General features: G+C 40.3%; 1 protein-coding gene and 1 long non-coding RNA gene across 2 annotated transcripts; both read right to left on the bottom strand.

Moving 5' to 3' along the window:
- Positions 1-982: 982 nt before the first annotated feature.
- fxyd3 (FXYD domain containing ion transport regulator 3) lies at positions 983-12,485 on the bottom strand. The gene is made up of 8 exons (XM_026183786.1): positions 12,200-12,485; positions 6,192-6,225; positions 4,630-4,662; positions 4,422-4,445; positions 4,111-4,185; positions 3,964-4,000; positions 3,475-3,518; positions 983-1,706 (listed from the first exon to the last, which is right to left on the bottom strand). The coding sequence occupies exons 2-8, from the start codon at positions 6,223-6,225 to the stop codon at positions 1,687-1,689; spliced, it is 267 nt and encodes an 88-aa protein (XP_026039571.1). The 5' UTR covers positions 12,200-12,485; the 3' UTR covers positions 983-1,686.
- A 2,123-nt stretch (positions 12,486-14,608) lies between these two features.
- Positions 14,609-15,263, bottom strand: LOC113031587 (uncharacterized). The gene is made up of 3 exons (XR_003273753.1): positions 15,210-15,263; positions 14,852-14,866; positions 14,609-14,657 (listed from the first exon to the last, which is right to left on the bottom strand). It is a non-coding gene; the product is annotated as an uncharacterized LOC113031587 (long non-coding RNA).
- Between the last annotated feature and the right edge of the window lie 7,970 nt (positions 15,264-23,233).

Here is a 23,233-nt window from a genome sequence, read left to right as displayed (position 1 = left end):
TGGCACCCTGTGTTCACTGAACATAGGTAATGTGAGGATTTCCACTTTAAGGTTGTCTGTTTTTTATCCCACGACACAGAGTGACACATTTTTATTTATTTTTTGTTCATTGTATACTTTTTTGTTGTCTTTTTCACCCTTGTATACAGCGACTTAAACCTCAAATTCTTTTCTACATTTTTCCAACAGATGAGGAAATCAGCAGTTGATACATAACATGGTACACAGCCTTTTAAAAAGTGGTCGACTTCTTCTCTCGGGTGCTCCCTTTAGGGGTCGCCACAGGGATCTGCTCCCATCTCACCCTGTCCCTAGCATCCTCCGGTCACATGTATGTCCTCCTACACTACATCCATGAATCTTTGTGGTCTTTCTGCCCCCTGACCGCTCCATATTCAACAGCCCTATGCCTCGTTTACACATTTCCAGCTATTCCTCTCCAAATTGCTCTGATATGATCATTTCTATCTTGCTAATCCTTTTCACTCCCAGTGAAAATCTTCATTCTTCTACTACTTCCAGACCGACCTCCTGCCTTCATCCAAACATCATAGCAGGTCTCACTACCACTTTCTGTCACAAACCACCTCTGACACTCATCTCCACCCACTTCACCCTGCCTGCACTGTATTCCCCACCTGTGTTGTAAACTGTCCGTTGCGTCAGAACGTTGACCCAAGGTATTTAAATTCATCTACCTTCACTACACCTACTGCTTGCAGATTGTTACACCCATGAGGTGAATCTTTCCAATTCTTTACTCCTTAAAACATCTTTCAGAAAATCAGACACACAGCGTACAATGAGAAACGTATCCAGTTAAGCCTCATTCAATTGTTGGAAACAACACAGCTCACTCTCAACAACTACATCATTTTTGTCTCTGTATTACTGCCTTCGGTATACTGGTATTGTACAGCAGGCCTTAATTTGAAACTTCATAAAAAGCCCCTTTGTAAAAAAGTAAGAAGTAAAGAGCACATAGGTGTTTCAGCATTTCTTTTATAGAAACATGACTCTCTGAACAGTGCAATCCACTACACTCTTTCAAAAGGCAAAACATGGAAACGAACAGATTTTGATGAATTCCCAGCAGCACCCTAATTACTCATGAATACATGGATTTCATATAATTCACACAAAAGCACACAGGGTTAGGCCGGCCACAGTAAGTGACTAACATCTACATCAATGTTTGACTCAGACATACAGTACAGGTATGAGGAGTAATGTGAGACATTTATTTGGGAATAGGTTTGTGCTACTATTTTACTTAGATACATTCAAAACTACTAACATAAAAAAAGACCTGTGTGTCAATGACCAATTTCTGTCGTGAGCAGCTGGGTATCACAGCTGGTTAATATCGATTTATTCATTTTTATTTTTACACAGTGTGCAGTATCACAAAAGGTAAACTGATTGAAATGAAAGTGGCAAAACCGTGTGTGTATATGTATATATATATGTTTTTGAACGTGGGTGTATGGGTTGAGGGGCGGATTGAAGATCAGTAGCTCAGGTAGAAAGCGCCACACCTCAGATCAGGTGCACACAGACTACTCTTTGTTTATCTCTCTAAATAAACAACAGTAGGGTGTTGTGGGTTGTCACGAGTCCCAGTGCTCATCCTCTGCGGTGTCTGTTGCTTGCAGATTTGGGAAGTCGGTGTGTTCTGGCTGACATCTAGCAGTCGCAGGCACGACCTACAGAGACACACACAAAGGAAAGCATGGTTGACTTTCTTCCTGAAAATATGATCGCCAACATGAGGCACAAACGGGGTCCTTTAGTAGGGTCTGCATGACTTTGCTTTAATCTGCAATATAACTCAAACTGCATTTTTAAAAAAAAAAAAATTAAACCTCTAGACTTTAGAGAACACTGTGACAAAACATTGCAGATTTAACTGGGATCTTGTGACAGCAGTAAACATATTTAGAGAAGTAACTACTGAAAAGTGTGACTTTTTTTATTAGGCATTAAAAAAAGGAAAGAAGAAGCAAAATACTTCAAAAACAAACAAATAAAAAACACCCCCCAGCTCAACCCCATCATGGCAAGTGAGGCCGTAACAACGTAGCAATCATAATTTTATGTAAAATGATGAATGTTTGTGGCTCTTTGTAGAAAATCCACTCTTTGTTATATGCTGCTCATCATCTGAGAATGAACGTCAGAAAGAGGAAGAGTGTGTGGGCCTGTGAGTGGAAACTGCCTAACAGTGCAGTATGTCCCTGTGGGATCCTGCTGAGTTGCCTGTATACACACCCAGTGTTTTTTTCCATATGGGCCACCTGTGTGTTTGTCCTATATTAAAGCTGCTAAAATCAAAACAGCTTGGCCTCAGTATCAACAGCTCCAACACAGAGTATACAAATTAACAATATTTCTGTGTTAAAAAAAAAAAAAAAAACGCTAAAAAATGCAAAGTTAAATGAAACAGCAGTACTTTTTGCCTTCCTCTCTCCTTCCCTTCTCTGCCTGCCAGACTCCCAGAGTCCCTGCACCTGTTGAACAGCGAGGTCTGTGCCATCTCAGTCCAGCACTATGAGCGTTTTCCATTCTGTGTCAGTGTGTGCGTGCGTGTGAGAGACACATGGGGATGTCTACAGTGAAGCAGATGGACCGAGTATATATAACTTGAGATCTAGGCAGGATGCCAAGTGGGTGATAAAATTGTGAATATGTTGATAAGAGAAGAAGTTGTTTATCCGGCTTCACACAACTCATAGGTATGCATTAAAAAGCTGAAATAGAGTGTCCTATACAGGAACAAAATATTCCATTTCCAATATTTATAACTTCATCACATGACAGAACATCAAACTTTTTTCCTCTTTTTCACTCAGTTTAACTGTCTAATGAGTGTTTTTGTTATAAACATTTATGTGGTTGTTCCCCCACTTAGAAGAACTTTATCTTTGCTCTCTGAGAGGAGCCTGCACACTGTGCCGAATGGGACATTAAATGGACTGGCCTGTAATCGGACACACGTGAGGCTGACCAGTCAGTCACTGATTCAGGGAGAGAATGCTGGACAACAGTCTCTGGCCGGTCGACTGGTGCACCTTTAGTTTGTGAACCAGTTAATAAGGTAAAGAGTGTTGTCAATGGGGCGACCGTGGCTCAGGGGGTTGGGAAGCGTATCTGTAACCGGAAGGTCGCCGGTTCGATCCCTGGGCTCTCTGTCCTGGTCGTTGTGTCCTTGGGCAAGACACTTTACCCTACCGCCTACTGGTGTTGGCCAGAGGGGCCAATGGCGTGAAATGGCAGCCTCGCTTCTGTCAGTCTGCCCCAGGGCAGCTGTGGCTACAACCATAGCTTGCCTCCACCAGTGTATGAATGCGAGAGTGAATGAATAGTGGTATTGTAAAGCGCTTTGGGTGCCTTGAAAAGCACTATATAAATCCAATCCATTATTATTATTATTATTATTATTATTATTATTATTAATCAGGATGTATGCATTACCTTGATCGGTAAGCATCTGCTGAGCATTGCTTCCTGTCCTCCGCCTGCAAAGAGAAGCAAGAATTCAAGAATTGGGGTTGAAAAAAACAAAACAAAAGCCTAACATGACTTGCAAGATAATATTTGATATGCGGTGCCATTAAGGTCCGTCCACACTGGAAGTGCTTTGTTTCTTGTGCATTGCTTTGAAACTGAGGGCTGGTTGCAGATATTCGAGGCTCCAGTTGTCAGGAGTATCCTGTGCTCTCATTGGCAGTTGCTTCAATCGCTTAGCTGGAAGTGCCACACAAAATGTGAGAAAAGTTTATCTCAGGTCCTGGCCGCTTCATGTTGCCAGCGGTTATTTAACCTGTAGTCACTTGTAGTCAAATGTGATCACTTTCTGTGGTCTCTGGTGGGCACATTGCTGCAAAACATTTCCGGTGTGGCCGCAGCGTTAGTTTACTCCTGTTACACAGATGTTTTTTAAATATTTCGATGACAGATCACCTCTTATTCTGGTTGAACTTGCACCTGCAGTGGCCGCCTGAAGTGAGAGAAAAGAAGCAAAGATGACTGCGTGCCTTTGATGGAGTCTATTTATAGCTGTGCATATATTTGTATAATGCATGTATCTGTGAGTATTTTGCCACTTACTGAGAAGGATGGTGATGCCAATGAGACAGAGAACGGCAGCTAGGATGAGGCCTCCGACACGCAGTCTGTGATAGTCTGCACGAACACATCATGTTAGCCATTGGACAACAACAACAACTTGAAGTAAAAAAAAAAAAAAAAAGTCAGACAAAAATCGATGCACCAACAAGTAAATAAATATTATAGACATTTACCCAACAATATTTATATTGCATTCTTCTTTTATATAAGGGTGCAACAATCAATATAAGGCATCATCTTCTTACTTTAATCAACTGACATAAGACAGTAATAAATTTACAGATAATTACCAAAGGTGAAGGGGTCATCTTCCGCTGTAGGAACAGAAATAAAGAGGATCAGTTAAAAGCAGACACACGGGAAACATTCAGAAACATCTAAGTAGTGTTATCATCAGTGGTATTATCAGAGTTACTAAATCGTGGCATGCCTAAGTGTCAGGAGGACAGGTTTCAAACATTAGGCTCTATTGAATCTGACGTCCAGGACTGTACTTACCGTTCTGTTCTTCTGCGAACACCAGGGACACAACTGCAAGGGATCAGACACAACAGTGAAACAGAGCCAATCTCGTGCTGCTGATAAGAGATCTTGAAAGTGGAAGCTGATGTTAAACTATTTCATGCAGCATTCAAAGACAGGCAATGAAATTCTCTCAGTGGCAATTCATAAATACCCCTTAAAGCTTTCGTATTTAAAATTATAAATAAAGCTCCGTTTCACCAAATATCATCTCTAGTTTCCACTTGATGAAGCCTCGCTTCATTACCAATGGAAACTACACTGTCAGAAATTAGTTCCACATACGGTGCTGTGAAAATGTATTTCCCCCCACTTCCTCATTTATTGTTTTTTTTTTAATGTAACATATTAATGACACTTAAATGTTTCTGATAAAACATTTTATTTTTAGACAAATATAATCAAAGTGAATACTAAAATGCAATAAAAAAAAAAAAAAAAAAAGGATTTTATTTATCATGGGAGAAAAGTTACCCAGACCTATTTGACCCTGTGTGAAAGAGTTTGGTTTGAGGTCACAATAAAATATCTCGATCAGTTTTCACTCAAGATTGTTTTTTTTTGGGTGGGTGGGTGTGGGGGGGGGGGGGGGGGTTGTATTTTGAGCCATTCACAGGTGGACACGTGGTATATCTAACTGAAGTGTTCTTGAGCTTTAGGACATGAACTGATGGATGGACATTCTCCTTCAGGACTTTCTGGTAGAGAGCAGAAAGCAGCCCAGACCATCACACTACTGCCACCATGTTTGACTGTTAGAATCTCGTCGGTGTTTAGAATATTTTCTGCAAAGTTTTGGGGGTCATCAAGTTTTTTTGGTAAATGTGAGAAGAACCTTTGGGTTCTTTCTGGTCAGCGGTGGTTTTCTCCTTAGAACTCTCCAATAGATGCCATTTTTGCTCGATCTTTTTCTTGTTGTTTAATCATGAACTCTGACCTTAACTAAGACTAAGTGAGGCCTGCAGTTCTTTAGTTGTTGTTCTGATTTCTTTTGTGACTTCCTGCATGATTTCTCCAATCATCAAGTATTTTTTAATTTATGATTTAATAATTGAGGCAATTACTTTTTCACACAGGTAGGTTTGAATACCCTTTTCCCTTAATAAATTACATCATCATTTAAAAAGTGCATTTTGTATTTACCCAGGTAGTCTTTGTCTAGTTTTTCAATTTGATGTGCAAGAAAAAGGAAAATCAGAAAGAAGCATATACTTTTACACAGTACTGCATTACTGTAAACCTAATTAAACCAAGACTGAAATGGTGACCAGATGATATCTGTAGCCACTCATGAACTCTGCTGTTTATTTTCTCCCCCCACCACGTTATCAGGAGTCCTCAAATATTTGTACAATGTTCTGACAGGAGAGAGACTTGCAAGCTCTGTTAGAAGGAAGTGAAGCTAACTGGTCATGCTTTCCGATTTAACAAATGAATGAAAATAACTTAAGTTTCTCATTTTAGAAAAAGAAAAAGAAAAAAAAACGTGATACAATTTTTTCCCCCACACTATATTAAAAGACTTGAGTTTTACTTACTTGTCATTAACACCAAAACACAGATCTTCAACATCTTCAGGATTTACATAAGGACAGAAACACAAGCTCTAGTTAGTTGAAACATCCAGAACTTCATGTTTCACTTGTGCATGCATGTTGACTGAAACCATTAACTTCTAGTCAGTACAAGGCTCTGGCTAGTACCAGCCAACAAAGTCAACAGACATGATGCAACATTTAGCCTCACAGTATTTTCTGAGGGGCAGTAAAAGGACTAAACACACAGAGATACGCTTACAGGACATGCATCTGTCCCCTTTGAAGCACACACAAAGTCAAATGATCAAATTCAAATGGATACAAAGTGGCCCCTCCTGCTTTATTTTCACACACAGAAACTTGAGCTGATGTTGATGGACACAAAGTGCTCTAATGGAGCCTCAACAGGAGAATTACATCTCTCGTGCATACTGCATTGCACTGCTGCCATCTTAAAGCACCGAAGCATTAATGTTCTATAGCCTGAATATAGACCACATTCTAATGTCATCATGCATTATATATTGTGTGGCCACAGCTATGGTGACTGTCCAGGTGTTTGAAGTTTCCTGTCAGTTTTTTTTTAAGTCTTCTTTGTAAATTAGCTTTCACTTGCAGATAAACAGGATAAATCCACAAGAATATGGTAAGTGCACTCAAACTTCACAGCTATTTCTGTCTGAAAAAACAAGAACAAAACAACTGAATTCAACTTTTTTTAAAGGTGAACTGTGCATTGGCCAATTGAGCTATTTCTACTGTTGCCTGAGGAGCTTGGAAGAAAAGCATCTGGACTTCTTTAAGTTTCTTGAAGACGTTTCTCCTGTCATCCCAGAAGCTTCCTCAGGTCTAGGAGCAATGGTGTTCCCTTAGAAGTGAAGAAGATTCTCAGATGAGAGGTGAAATGTCTTCAAGAAACTTGGAGAAGTCCAGATGCTTTTCTTTCCAAGCTCCTTAGACTAAGACGACCTAGATACATCTATAAACTTGTGTCACTGTTTATAGAGAAATGTATTTCCAGAGAAGGGCACCCATATTAAACACACTATCTGAGGTATTTGTGCTGTGTGAGGTGGAATATCGGAGCAGGGGTATCATGTGCTCTCAGAAAGGACACGCCTTAACCCCCTGCCCCTGAAAGAAAAAAACCAGGGCAGCGATTTTCCACTTGGCATAAACATTCACACATTGGAAACCTTTAAAAAGTCTGGCATCCCCTGACATCCTGAGACAATGGGTTGGTCTGAGTTTTCAGTCATAGACTATAAGACTTTTGCAAAGATCTGGGATCTTGACAGGATTAGTTTTTTTTCCCCCAAGACTGCAACAAGATTCTTTTTGGGATTATTCTCCATCATGCTCCTGGTGGAAATTTACAAGAAGAAAAGCTGTTGATCCATGGGGGAGAAACAGAAGCAGCGTTTAGTAACGACTGCCTTGGATTGAATGTTGTTTGCATGAGGCCAGACACAAAAGTTAAGATAACATTAAAGAGAGAGGGCTCCGACTGAGCTTTGCGGCCACCTTACACCAAACAAACCAGATGGGGGACACAAATTTAGCAAAACTGTCATGTATGCCCTGCAGCATTTGTCTGTGAACTGAAAGGCTGCCATAAGAGGAGATCTGAGTGCACCCCTAGTTACTTGTCAAATTTGATGCCCCACTTAGCTTGTCTAAACTGTCCTGAAACCAGTAACAGCTTACCACTTACCCCCCTCTGTTTTTCATGAAACTACTATTTCCTGTAATTTCATGAGAAACATGAGAAATTATTGATTTTCTCCACCATACTTGATATGGGAAAGACTATCTTTGGATTTTGGACTGACAGACAAAAACAGACACCTGCCAATGATCTGATGGGTCTGTGAGAAAATCTGTATTTTTCACGTGTCATTTTATATACAAAATTATTAAATTGGTCAATTAATCTGGTATCTTCTAGCATTTTTGCTTGTGTGAAAGGGAGACATGCTGGTCACTATAAAGAATGTAAGCAAGAACAATGTGTCTCCCTGTTCAGCTGGTGGTATTTCGGAGTTTGGCAGCAAAGAGGAGAAAAAGAAGATCAGGACGAGCGCCTCCATCACAGTGCCTCCCCACAGCAACCCAAGGCGAGCCAGGGGGAATGCACAGTTGCTGGAAATAGGCCAACAACCACTGGAGAATGGTTTACCTAGTTAGAAAGGCACCGGGGGAGAGAGAAAGGTGGGAGAAACAAAGGCAAAAGCAGACAGAAAGACAGTAAGAGAGAACAAAGATGGAAAAAAAGAAGGGCAGCTGAAAGGTCAGGCAGGGGAGAGAAAGGTGGCGCCTCCCAGCTCCTACTGAAAGATCATATTCTAACGCAAATGTTAGTGTAGGGTGGGGCGAGGCAGTAAGTGATGAAGGTGTGTATCCCAATCATTGTGTTCATGACTTGCAGAAACATAAGAACAAACCACCTGGTGTGTAAGTAAAGTGTTCAAACTTGGCCAGAATATGCGGATTGTTCATGAATAACTCACATTTACACAACTACTAGATTTTTCATGTATAAAAAGAACAAGAAAAGCTGCAGATCTTCAAATTGTAAATGCTGGAAACATCAATCTATATTGTATTTTTGTTTAAAAACCTACAAGAGTTACTGGCTAATCATCCTGTTGTTTCTGACCTAATTTAGTTATGGTTTCAGGCCACTTGGAAATCACAAATGTTTCCAGAGAACCACTAAAAACCTATATTCACAACTGCGGGCACCAACTCCCCGTGGAGCTTCTTCTGCTCCAAGGATAAAGAGCTTTCTGTTCTGGCTCTCCCCGCCTGTCTCCAACTATCCCTCGCGTTTTGTTGTCAGCTCTCGGAGCATCCCTCTCCCTCCTGACCTCGGGAGTGCTTTACACTCCGTCTCATGCTCTCTTGCTGCGTCCTTTCACCCATTGCTTCTTTCACTTCATCTTCTCTGTCCTCATCAGAAAGTGTTCAGCAATCGCATGTTTGTTTAAACACTGCTGTTTCATACAGCTCTTCTGTTTTTTAAGCTCCTGTTACCCTTCCAGTGCCCTCCAGTCAGTTTAGACCTCTCCTTTATTCTCTACACTCTTCAGTTCCTGGACACGCTTCGTCACGTCCTTGCACTTTCCCCAGCATTCTCTCGTTTATCCCTTCCCTTACAAATTCCCTTGAAGATAGGCTCTCTACTCTATACACTCGAGCCCATGGTGAGCTTCCCTTTTCCGCCCAACACTCCTTCTCCTCCCTTTTCTACAAGTGAGGTTACGCAATAAACTTCAGCTACGTTCCACTTCGACTTCTGCTAACAAGTAAAGCTTCTGCAAACTGATTTTTAAGTAACGTGAACATTTTGTGATCAGAATTTTTTCCTTGTGTTGGTGCTACTGCAGGAAAGATCGTAGGGATCCAAAATACACAAGGAGCGCTCCTCGGCTACCATTCAGTGTCAAGAAGATGATCTTTGGGGAATGAAATGAGCAAAGCACACAAACATGTGAGCACCTCGGCTTTGAATGTGAGCCAACTGCCAGTTCCACCAGATCATGCTTAAGCTGCTTAACTATGTTTTGAGCCATGAGGGTAAAGTACAAAATGAATCAGTGATACAAGTACGCGTGTATGAAAAACACACGCATGCAGTACGTTATAACTACACTCTAAGTCTTAATATCAGAGCTTCCTCTACTGTGTGTGTGTTTACAGCATGTATGACTTGGTTTCTGTCTTCTAACAATCCCCCCACCCCCCGTCCACCTGTTTGAATGCTGGACACTGGTGTGCTTGGGGTCATGTAATGCACTACAAAGCCAGCTGCCTATTTTCAGAGGCATTTTTTTATTCCTAAATTAGAAGCAGTGAATTCCAGTATGCAAAACATCCTGTACGAGTCACACACCCACAGGGAAGTCTTTGTCCTCGAAGAAACACACTGCACACAGTGTGAACCTGCTTTAACCAATACTTTTCCTCTACTTGCCCAAGACAGAGCAGAACCTCCCTTCACTTTGTGACTCCGGCGTTTGATGATTTTCCAGAAACGAAAGGCTGGAAACAAAATGTGTGATCACAAATGCAAGCTGAAAACAGCAACCACAAAATGGGCTCTGTTGTTGCAAAACTGTGTGGACTCCATTGACAAGTAAAGAGAAACAAGCAACAGAGAAAGGAAGGAAGAGGCATGAGGTGGAGGAGATCAGCACTGGCAAAGAAAATGAAAGAGTGACAAAACTGAAAAAAAGGGAAAGAAATACATCACATGACATAAAGTTTTGAAGTAGGATTTAAGCTGACAGTGAGTGGGAGAGAGGAAGATGAGGGAGAGTGCGGTTGGGTAAGAGAGGGGAAGAGGAGGGACACAGAGAGGGAGTGGAGCATACTAAAGCCATGAATCACTCATGGAAACCACAGTGAGCGGCTAGAAACAGTCTTTATGTTGTAGAGTCATACTCAGCAGATCAACAAAGACCGTACATTTCCATAATTTAACCTCCTCTTACACCCATCAATCTCCCAAGTGCTGACTAGCAGCTGCTCAAAACAAAATTTTTTGGAAGACCTCTGTTTCTCTTCCAACATTATCCCAGAGAAGGAAAGGAAATGCTCTGAAGGTCACAGTCACATGGCTGATCTAAAATCAATGTCTTCTTGTTGCAGTTTCTAAATTTGTGTTTGTCAGCCACTGAACTGATGCAATTAGGAAAGGTGAGCAGCAAGTGTGCCACCTAAGAGCGCTTCCTCGTCCTCCCTTTTCTCTCCACTGCTGGTCCCGTTTTCTTTTTAGGCTTTTGTAATTTACATGAGGAGGAGAGGACGTCCAGACAAGTCTGTCTCAGCTAAGAAAGGAAAGAAAACGCCATTGCAAATACTTTGACTATATAAGTGAAGTTATTATCATCACAAAATCATCTTATTTAGCTTCTGTCCTGTCTTCTTACCATCTCTTCTATTATATCACCAGCCTATTATCCTAATGTTTGCCCCCTAGCTTATATCACTGGAAAAACAGGGAAGAACTGTTGGGAGAGAGTTGATCATCATTTTCCACAGAGTACATTTGCTCTGCAGCACTCCCATCACGTCTTTGCACAACACATTTCACAGCCTCACTGTGGTTATTTGGTTCTGTGGGGGCTTTATTTTGGTGGAAAGTTAACTTATTTGCTCCATATCTGAATTCCTTGTGCTCTTGCAGAGTCTTCTTTGCACATGCACAGTCTGTATCTGAAACCATGACGATCAAATGATTGCTTTGATAAATTAGCAGCATGCTATGCATGTCCTGTGCAACATAATCTGACTGCCTGTGTCCTTGTCCCACTCTGTCCTGGTGGCACACAGTCACTTCTGCTCTTATCAGCTGGTCACACATACCATTTTGCAGTCCTGTTAAAAAAAAGACCGTGTATACAGCCTACAGTATGAGCACGTTAGAAAAGTCTAAAGTAGGAAAGCTTACAACCGAAAACGGAAAAATAATGTGCGCTTTTTAAAAATCCAACTCCTTATTGGTGCGATAAAATATGCCGCAAATATTCCTTTGAGTTTTTCCTCTTATCTGATGAATTTAAACAAGGACCTATCTACAAAAAGCTGGTGTACATTAAGCCTGTTGAGCACTTAAAAAAATAGCAAAGAAGGTGATGGACACACGCACGCAAATAAGCGCGTGCAGTCCCGTTGTCCTGGCACTGGTGGGCTCGATGGAAACGGCCAAATAGACGTTATAGGCGCCTGACGCTCTGCTTTTCCGCCTACGTTGTATTTACTCGTCTTATTTGAACCTTTAAGTGTAGAAAAACACAATAACAAAGTTTTTCCCCCCAAAAGTTCTTCTTTTCTAAGATGACAACCTAAATGTGACGTGACCCTACAATTAGCCCGGAATGAGATTAACGCTTTCAACTGACGAAAAAAAACGTAACTTCATCAACAAATTTCCGCAACTAAGGATAGACGAGGGCGTCACTGCTGTGTGAAATGTGAGCTAATTTATTTGTTTCGGCACTTACCTTTGTGTTTAGCAGCGACAAGCAAATCACGAGGAAATTTCTCACGAGCGGACGGATACGTGACACTGAAACTGCGACTTCTCTCCACGCGCTGCGCCAACACCCTGCCTTCAGCACTCCGTGACACTCTACAGGTTGGCTGGGTTTTAGGGAAAAGGGGGCAGAGTTTAAACTGCTGGAGCTTTGTTGCCGTATCCTGATCCCAGGTCAGTTTTTGGGGGTTACGTTTGTCAGCAGAAGGGTTGGCGGCTGGAGAAGAGCTGGGTGTGGAAGCTGATCCAGAGTCAGTTGTAGGCGCAGAGTTGGAGAGGAGGGGAATGTTTGCTTGTGGAGAAGGAGACGAGGTTTGTGGGGTCGGGGTTGGCTTTTCCTCCGCTCTGTGATGTATGTTTACAAAAACGGGCAGTAATAATTTTATAAGTACTGTAATAATAGCATTTGTCACCATTACAGTTGAATATGAAATAACGTCTTATTTTACTGCTGGAAATGAAAGTTTGCTAATTTGCTGTAGGGAAGTTATGAAAATGAGACTCTTGGTTATTGACACCGACATTTATTTTGACTTTAATTTCGAATTGACTCAGGATATTTGACAGAATACACTTTTCATGATTATTCCAATAGTTTAGAGTTTGACAGCATCAGTATGGACAACTGATCAAAACAGCAGGTAGTAATGCTAAAATGCTAACTGTGTATTACTTAATCAGCTTTACACAATATTAATAACTAAAGAAGCACCATATGGCAGACTGGATATGATGCATGGATGAGTGTGTATTTACAAAAATAAACATCAACGTATCAGCACAGAAGTGGACATTTACTTTTTCTCTTTGCATCTCCTTCTAGCAGACCGGAAGGAAGTGATGTCAAATTTGAGCAGTACTTGATTAAAAAAAAAATAGGATGTGTCTTCACACAGGTATCTGAGCAGGTGAGCCTCCTCTGAACCCCCCTGCTCTCAGGAGGCAGTCAATCTCTCCGCCCCATCTCCTGCCAGCTCTTCTTTCAAGGCCAAAACCAGTTTGTCAAGCATCAGATCAGATTTCACTGCTGTTGTCAGTATGTTTTCTACAAAGTGACAGAGGAGCGAGAGGAAGTAATTAGTGAAGTTTCAACAGAAAGACGGAGATGAAGACAATAAATAAGAGTCACTCAATTAGGGCTGTCCCAAACGATTATTTTGATAGTCGACTAGTCACCGATTATTTTTGCGATTAGTCGACTAATCAGATCATGCATCCATTGAACGTAAAACGTACAGCTTATTGCACCAGCATGCATCTGCTCTTATATAACTATCATTAGCTTACAGCTTTAAGTGTTTAAAGTATGTGCTAACTAAAAATAAAGACAAGATAGTTTATTAAATTTAAATGAAATTTGCAGATTGTTTCGGTGAAGTTTAATAAACTCAGCCGTCTGCTCCTTGCTATCTAAAATATAACAGGACACCGGAGTATATTCTCAAGCATCTCACACTTCTGATAATCAGCTGTCTGCTTGACGTTTATTCAGCTGTGTATAAACTATAACTTTAATCTCAGCCAAACCGATTTACTCAGGAACAAATACTGAAAAAAGCCAAACACTAACATTTTTAAGTTATCTAAGTGACTTATATTACATGTTTAACCTGAGTAGCGAAAGACGGCGGTGGGTTTGAAAACGATTTGCCGGGAGTCCGGTGTTCTCACAGGCTCTAGTGAGCCTTGCCCCCGGCTAACTATCGAGCTAGTGGGTAACAGACGTCTCTGAAAACTTCGGAGCACTTTTGAAAATATGTGGTGTCTTGATAAACTGAGCAGATATTTCAAGTTTACACAGCTACATTAACATAAAATATGTTAAACGTTTATTTTGTGACCAGAAAGAATAATAAGAGTAACATTAAAACTAAGTAGCTGCCGCCATTGTTGGAAACTGAGCTGGGCTGCACTATGAATTCTGGGACACAGTTTCTTCTTCTCCGGGGTTTAACGGCAGTTGGCATCCTTGTACATGCAGTGCTGCCATCTTCTGTTTCAGTCCGTTATTACACTCTTAAATCCTGCTATTATTCCTGCGTCTTTTGGGATCTTACAAAGCTTCAAACAACGCGTCGACTATTAAATTAGTCGTCGACGATTTTGATAGTCGACGTAATCGTGACTAGTCGACTAATCGTGGCAGCCCTACACTCAATTTATTTTACAAAGTGAGGCTTAAAAAAGACACAAAAAGAACAGCTTACCCTCTCTTCTTGCATTTGCCATCTGTGGAGAGAAACCATGATGTAGTCAGTCCCAATTCAATTACAGTGACCTTTTTTTTCTACAGAGGTTCAGAGGCACATTTTTGTCCATGTGTGTGTTTTTGTTGCGATTACAGTACTTACAAAGCAAAAAACCGATTCCTGCACTGATCAACAAGATGGCAAAGACCAGTCCTCCAATCCGTAGGCTTTCATAGTCTGTTTGATGCAAAGCAAACACATCCGCAAATCAAGCAGAGAACCAGCACATTTTCATTTATGATATGGATTAAACTGAACAGAATACACATTGTCATACTCTGTTCTTTTATAACTTTTTAATGAGCACATATTATTGATGTGGTAGATTTCAAATTGTATATGATAAAAGAAATAAGAGCATGTACACTTACTGTAAACAAATGAATCTTCAGACACATGAAGGAGGCGATATAAGAGAGGGAAAAAGAAGTTAGTGACAAATTTGAAGTAGTCGTGAAGTGTGACAGCATTTGGTTTCCTTGAACCAGAGGAAAGAGAGAATGTAAAGCAAATGGAAATAAATAAATATGGTGTAGTAATGACATTCTGTGAATTATCAGTTGAGTAGCTATTATTAGAACTAAGCAAACTGATTTATCTGCTCTGCGATGACCTTCTGCAAACAGTTTGACTCTAAAAATATTAGTCAGGGCTGCAGAAGAATGACTTTGATTGTAGGGAGAAATACATTTGTGGATGGCTTGTTTATAAACCAGGACTGCGACAAACCCATTCTCAAGGTTAGGTGCACGTAGTTTTGACCTTACTTGCTTCGGCTTCCACAAAAAGGCCGAACAGCACTGCAAGAGAAGCAAGGGTGATAAAATATGAATTCTATGGATTTTATGTGGACTTTGTCTTTAATGTCATTTTCTGCATTTCTGTTTTGTTTACCTGTGAGAAAAGCCACAAGAGTGAGATGGCCCATCTTCAACACAACTGAATGAGACAGATGGAGAGAAATGGTGAGACACGATTGCGAGACATCACTTTTTCTCACATGCATACATAAGAGAGCCAAACAGCGCACGCTCTGCCCTCTCCTCGGGAAGATTGCCCTTGCCGTGTGAGAGGTCGGTGTCTCGTCAGCAGGGATGCACTCCGAGTGTTTGGAGAGTAAACAGCGGATCGCTTTTTGTTTTGGGGAGGAACCCAGCGGGTCCTTTCCCTCAGCCTACGCTCAGCTCTGCAAATGTTCATTGCAACTGGATGAATGCTGTCATGTGCTTTCCAGTATCGTTTGTTTTGGAAGTAACATGCTCAGTGGAAAAAAAAAGAAAGAAAAGTTTTGCAGTCTTTTAAAATGTATGGTGTCTGAGGAAATTAACCTCAGCGTCATCCCCGAGTTCTGAATGACCTTGGAAGACCCCTGGGCTGGCAAGAGTCAAGGCATTCTAGAAATTTAGCACCTTTTCTCTTATTGGCTCTTCTCTCTCTTGCTAAAAGTGATTTTCCATCACTGTTTGGATTTTTAACAGCCATGCCTCTTTTCAAACCACGCACAAAACCCAGCAAGATAAAAGACACCTCGTGCTTTTAAAACACATCAGATTTGCCTGTCAAGAAGATCAAAAAACACCTTGATGCATAAATATGCCGTCTGATTTTTTTTCACCATGCATTGATCCAAAATCACAACTGCACAGAGTGATAACGGAGTTTACCAGGAATGGGAGAATTTCTGAAAAAACCCATCAAAAATGAAAAAAACAACAACAACCCCAAAACAAACAGACCGTGGTTGCAGTGGACACCTTTCTCAGTTTCACTTCAGCTCTTTGTAAGCTATAAGTTTGTAGTTCTCTATGGCTCACCGATGGACCAATGTCAGCAAAAACACAAGTAGTACGAGGTAGGTAGACCGCTTGTTTGAAGCTACATTCAGACTGCCAATGCATCGCCAGTGCACTAGAATGGCTGAACCATAATTTGCCCATCAGAAAACAGAGCAGCAACATGTTTCGTTTTTACAAGATCATTGATTTGATCTATCCAGAATTGACTTTTCAATTCTGAATATGCAAAGAAGACACCAAGACAAAAAACATCCTAAATATGGAAAAAGATAAAGTTTTGCAGTCTTTTAAAATGTATGGGGTCCGAGGAAATTAGCCTCAGCGTCATCCCCGAGTTCTAAATGACATTGGAAGACTCGGTGCATAAATAAACCAAATATCCTAGATGCCCTTAACAAGTCTACAAAACAAAAAAGATTTGCTAAGCACTCTCTTAAAGCAAGCTCAGCACACCTACACCATCACCGAACAGCAACTACAAAGAATCATAACCTTGGCGCCTGATTCCTAAGTCCTAATTCCCATTGTACCTCGCTGCACCATACCTGTGCTTACCTGAGCTGATGGTTCAGTGGCAGTGGTGTGTGCGGTGACAATGTTCTAAGACACTGTCTTGTTAAAAGCGTCTTTCTTATTTTACCTGACTAAGTGCTCCCTCCTCCTCCTCCTCCTCTTTATTTGGGATATAAACAATTGTGTGTACACGTGTCCGGTGTGGATGTGAGATTGGCTGCTGTGTTGACGCATTTACACATGTATCAGAGACCAAAGTCACTGTTGCTACATAAACATCTGCGTGTGTATGGGGATAGCAGGAACAAAGCCTGTCATAATGTCCCTCAGAGAGGACATTCTTAAACGTAGTTGAGAAACTCTGTTATATATGTTGATAGACATTATTATCATGCTCTAAGCTAAGCACTGCTTTGAACTGCAAAGGATGCTTTGACATAACGGTGAGTCGATGAATCCTTTAAATAGACTCATTTGCTGTCCCTGCTGCTTTCAGAGTGGATAGAAGTCAGGAAAATACACACACCAACTCCCTGACAGTAGCATATAGACCACCTTGCTAGCAACAGGTTAGGTCCCTTTTGCCTTCAGTTCTTTAATTTCCGAAAGATCAGCAGTTTCTGAATTACTCAGACTGTCCGGTCATGTCTCCTTCAAAGTCACTTACATCACCTTTCGTTCTCATTCTGATGCTGGTTTGAATTTCAGGGGGTCATCTTGACCATGTCTACATGCCTAAATGCATTGAGTTTTTGTCCCAGGTTGGATTTTCTAGCGTATTTACAGAAACACTAAATCAAGTTGAAGCTTCAGCTCCCTGCACAGGTTTTTCTATGGATTTGCTACGGATTGGCTAAGCCCCTCCATGATCTTAATGTGCTTCTTCTTTAGCCCTTTCTTGCCTTGGCAGTATGTTTTGGGTCACTGTTATATCATGAGACCCATCTACTAAAATATAACAGAATAGCTCTTTATTGTCATTGTACATGTACAATTTGTTCTGGCTGAGGGAAATAAGTTCTTATGGTAATCCACAACCAGTGAGGCAAGACCTTGCTTGGAGATTCATACTGAGGGCGATTGATGGTCTTTTTTATATTTCTTCCATTCCTGAATAATCACAGCAACACTTGTCACCTTCTCGGCAAGCTTCTTGGTGATGGCCATGTTGTTCAGTCCATTGTGTGTGTTTATAATCTTGTCCCTTACATCCTTTTGCATGGGATGGAAGAAATTGTTTCTGCGGACAGGTGTGCTTTGCACATATAATGAGTTGCGATCAGGATTGATTGATCAGTGGGTCACATGGGCACACAGCCAAGCTGTGGGAACCAGAATTCTGGCTGTTATTCGAGATCAAATACTTATTTCAGTCAGTGACATGCAAACCGTTTTATAACTTCTATGTAATGTGTGTTTCTGGATTTTTGTTTTATATGCTATCTCTTTTCATTAAAAAATTAAAATACCATAAAAAGTAGAAACTGTTCATTCCTTTGGAAGTGGCAAAACTTACAAATTCAGATATCAAGTAAGAATTTTTTCCTATTTTCTACTCTATTCATTTTTTGTATAGTGTTATATATTTATCAGTTTTTATGTTTGAAAGTAAAATTTTGCCTGAATTATTAAGGCTTACCTCTAAATGTAGCCTTAAATAAAGACATGCTTGTGTGAGCCTTTGTCATACATGTTATTTTTCATTTCCTTCTCCTTCTCCTTTTTTGGTCATGCCCCCCCCCCCCCCCCCCCCCCCACACACACACACACACACATATTGTCCTGTTTCTGCCATTTGAAGATCTGCTAAGTTTCCAGGTATCCCCGGTGCTCATCTTTCTGTGGAATATGTTGCACTGTTTTGGTCTGATGGTTGCTGGGCATTTTCCGTTTATTTGTCCTGGGCAGGATATAGAGGTCGTTCTGAGAAGAAAACTTTCAGCTTTCTCCTTGGTTAAAAGATAGCATAAACAAAAACACAGTTTTCAAATTGCGATGTGTTTGTTTTTGTTTAATAAGGTGTTTGTGTACAAGTATGCTGGTTAGTTATCCGCGTAGATTTTCTTTGGTGTTACATTTTCTCATGCCGTATAGTGGTGCCATTCCTTGTTCTGTCACACAGCAGAAAAAAGCCGAGGTAGACTGTATCCGTCTGATACCTGCAAGGTTAGAAAAGAGAGACAATGACACAGACACAAGAATGTAAAGTATGTGTGCTGAGGTTTTGGTCTATGGGAGAGTAAAATACTTTGACACATGATAGTGGCAAAGCTGATGACAAGAAAGGAAAATGGGGGAGTGGAAAAACTAAAATCCAACATTTTTTTTTTACATCCCAATGCTATGCTTATGCTTAGCTTAACTAATTTATAATTCATCAATGGTTTGAAGTTATTTTTTATACAATTAAATCACATTATTAAGCATACAGGGGTGAAAGAATGAGGCACTCAATAACAGCTGTGTGTGTGGTGTCTGTCTGCATAAAGCACCACTTGCTTGTCATAAGTGAGGTTAAATAAAGGTCATTTTCTTCCATGACATTGGCATGTCACTGATAGAATTACAGGACGTGTCCTGTACAATATGTAAAGGACACTCATGCATTTCTTTTTGTGAAGGTAAGAGGTTTCTATCTGCAGGCGCTGTTTTCTTCTTCTCTGGCCTCCTATCTATATTAAAGAACATTTTAACAGCAATAAGAAACCACAGTAAAGTTTATCCTCGAACAGGTATGAAACTACTCTGAAACTACCCCAGGTCAATATAGCATACTATTGTTCTTTGACAGTGAAGCTGTTGAAAGTCTGGTTCTTTTCTTTAAATACAGGTTGTAAAAGTAAAACAAGCTCTCAAAAATAACATTTACAGTCGCAGGACATCATTACAGTTCGTACAGAACTAAGAAAGAAGGCATTTTCTGCCCCGTCTTCAAGGACTAGATTATAGAAGCTCTCTCGATGATCGATTTCACTTGCAGACTTTAAAAGACATACAAATGACCTTGTGAAATCATCACTGGGAACTAGTTCCTGTTTTTGACATGACTGTGTAAACATTAGACAATTCTTTGCTCTTTTTATGTTTTTTGTTTTTTTTATTGTTGTAATTTTAATATGTTGTCTCTCTTGTATTTGAGACATTGAGTCTCAGTGGGACTACCTAATAAATAAAGGTTAAATAAATAATGTCAACTACTTGTTTTGGAGACATAATGTTTTAAAGCATGGCATAAACCAAAATGTTTATAAAATATTTATGTTATGTGTTGATTTTTGGAGAGCAAAATTTAAATTTCAAATCTCTCAGGAGCTCTCCGAAGGCGAACAAATCCTCCTTAAAAGCACAAAAAAATAGAGGCTGTATCTAAAAGTTGTAAAAGCTATAAAACTGATCAACTGCCCCACAACTAACTCAACTCGGCCAGTGCTACTAGTTATTACTAGTCTACTACTAGTCATTTCTTTCGATATAATGGAACAAGTTAAATAGTTTCATTGTATTTGACAAAGGTCATCTTGAGAAGACACACTGAACAGTGGACACACACGTGCGCCTCTGTTATGGTGGTATTTGAGGGTGTTTTTCCATAAACAGGAGAAAGAAAGGTGTGAGGACAGGTAAGCTTACGTAATAGTTAGAAGTCAGACCTAGAAATGTGTATAATAATAATCCTTGCACATAATTATCCTTACAATGATATCATTATAATGATATCATAACAATAACAATAAAAGCCCAACAATAACAATAAAAATGATAAAGCCCTTCAAAATAAAGTCACAACATGGTTTATACGCAAACAGAAAGTCATTCAGATTTACTAGTTGGTGGCCATGTGAGAGTCCTGTGTGTTTAGACAGTTAGATTTAATCCCAGCCAGAGTAAGAAATAAAAAGTGAGGAACATAACCTGACTGGCTCCTAAACACATATCCATCATTTTCCTCATTCATCTTTTAGCCATGCTAACACTACGGGCTAAGATGAGACACTAGAATATGACAGAAACCTATCGTGGTGCGGACCGAGGTGCAGATGAGCAGCTGAATCAACACTTTGCTCCAAACTACCTCACTGTATCAACTAAAAGTTGAGGGAGAATTCTCTCCTGCTGATCTCACTCTCTCTCTCTCTTTCTTTCTCTCTCCCTCTCTGTCTGTGTGTGTGTTTTGCTGGGCTCGTCAGTCAGGTGTCACAACACACAGCAGAGTGAGTGAGGATCCCAGTCAAAGGCAATCAAATGGCAGGGTAAGCGCTGTATTACTAATGAGAGACTTGGTCCCTGTTTTATGCACCCAGACGTGGCACGTTTTATGAGTAGCAATGTTTTAGTGAAGTTGGAGAGAACTTTAGCAACATTAAGTTTAGAAATAAATGGTTAGTTTATTGGAAATGTTATGAGCAGCTTGCTTAGACTGACATGAGGGTGGAAAGTTAAAAAAAAAAGCAAATACAAGTAGGTAGTAGCTGGTCCTGAGACAAACTGTAATCACCACCAGGGGGAAGCAAAACACAAGAGGTCGCTAAAAGAGATTTACTTCATATCAACAGGGAATTACAGTTTTTTCTGAATGCTTAAACCCTAACTGTGATTCCTGTAGCACAATCTCTAAAACTATTCAGACTTATAGCAAAACCACTCACTGAGTTTGCAAAACTAAAAGCACAAAAACTGCTTTGCACTCAGTTTGCAATTTTGTAACACACACTTTGCACAACTGTAGGCACAATTCACTGCACAACACTCAATTACCAAATTTCCAACACACTCCTAGCAAAAGTATACACATGTATGGCTATCATTAACACTAATTTGCCAACTGTCTGGCACACTTTCACATGTGAAAACTTTCTTAGATAATTAGTTCACTTTGCAATCAGCCTAAGCACTATAATACAGGTAAGCTGTGTGTGCGGAGTACAATGGAGGGAGCAGAAAGAGTGAGAAGTAGAGGAGGCCGAGGAAGAGGACGTGGAGGTGAAGAAGTAGGATGAAGAGGACGACAAGGACAAGGAGGAGCAAGAGGAAGACGAGGAGGGGGGAGAGGAAGATGAGGAGGGGGGAGAGGAAGGGTAGGAAGAGTAAGAAATAGAATTGCTGATGACATCAGAGCTACAATAGTGGACCATGTAATCAACCGTGGAATGACCCTGAGGGAAGCTGGCCAACGGGTCCAGCCTAACTCGAGCCGCTACACTGTAGCAAGTACCATAGGGACATCTTGAAATGAGAATCGGTTAGTACAGTCACTTTGCACAAAGATTTGTAGCACTGCCATATGCTGATGAGAAACACACCAATACCATTGATGTAAAAATACTGAAATTGTTACTTTACAGAATTGCTAGATGACCAGATGCTGGGGCAGAGGAAGCATGTTCACTGCAGACCAAGTAACCCATATAGTCATTATGGCGATTGCAAATAATCCTATACTTGGAAATAAACACTTGTGTTTGTTTTGATGTGTTTGAATAAACACCAGTACTTGAAGTTTGGATCCCTCTATGCTTATGGATCTATGACAGAAGTATGAGCTCAAACTGACATAGCCTACCTTGTGCACAGAGAAAGCAAAAGCCAGATGTGTTTTGTATTCATACCATCAGTGTGCAGTTGGCGCATTGTGTGCTTAGTAGATGATGGCTTGTGTGTACTGTTTGATACGGAAACACCATTTTTACGAAGGTGTGAAGAGTTAATCTAGCTGTGTTTGCTTTTGCAAGAGAACTACAATGTTTTGATTATTGGGTGACAGGTTTTCTTATTTGTGTGAAGAGTTTTGCAAAATTAGCCAATAGTTACAAAAAATGTGCTTAAGCAATCAGAAAAAACTGTAAGTCCATGCTGAAGTGGCAAAAACTGCAGTTCAACACAGACTCTTGTGATAAAAAGTCAAATTTTAGAGGATTCAAAAGCATATTTACTCACTGTAAAAAGGCCTTTGCATGGTTTCACCATTCATAACAAAACTGAGAAGGGTGGTTTATTTATTTATTTATTTATTTATTTATTTATTATTATCATCATCATCATTAGTAGTAGTAGTAGTATGCATGTATGAGGCCACCTCTGGCTTCATTTCATGGCTCAACAGTTTTCTCTGGTATCAACTGCCTACTGTTATATGCTACTAAGTCACTCTGAGAGTAGATAGTTAAGCATACTGTAACTCAAATTTGTGTATAAAATGTGGCATGTGTAAGACTAATGCAGACATTACGCAGTGGAGTTCCATCAGGAAAAGTAAGGCAAGTAACGCTTGCCTTACTATCACATTTAGAAATAGACATTAATTAAATAATACCGAAAAAAGGGATCTCTCTCCTTTCATTTCAGACAGTGCTGTCATAAAGCTCCTTGCCTGTTTACATCCATCCGTTACATTATTGCCATCTGTATGGTGTATCCATCTCCTGTTAACAATGGCTTGAACTGGGC

Source organism: Astatotilapia calliptera, chromosome 11, assembly GCF_900246225.1.
Source record: "Astatotilapia calliptera chromosome 11, fAstCal1.2, whole genome shotgun sequence".
Lineage (NCBI taxonomy): Eukaryota > Metazoa > Chordata > Actinopteri > Cichliformes > Cichlidae > Astatotilapia > Astatotilapia calliptera.
This window is presented reverse-complemented; position numbering and strand designations above follow the sequence as displayed.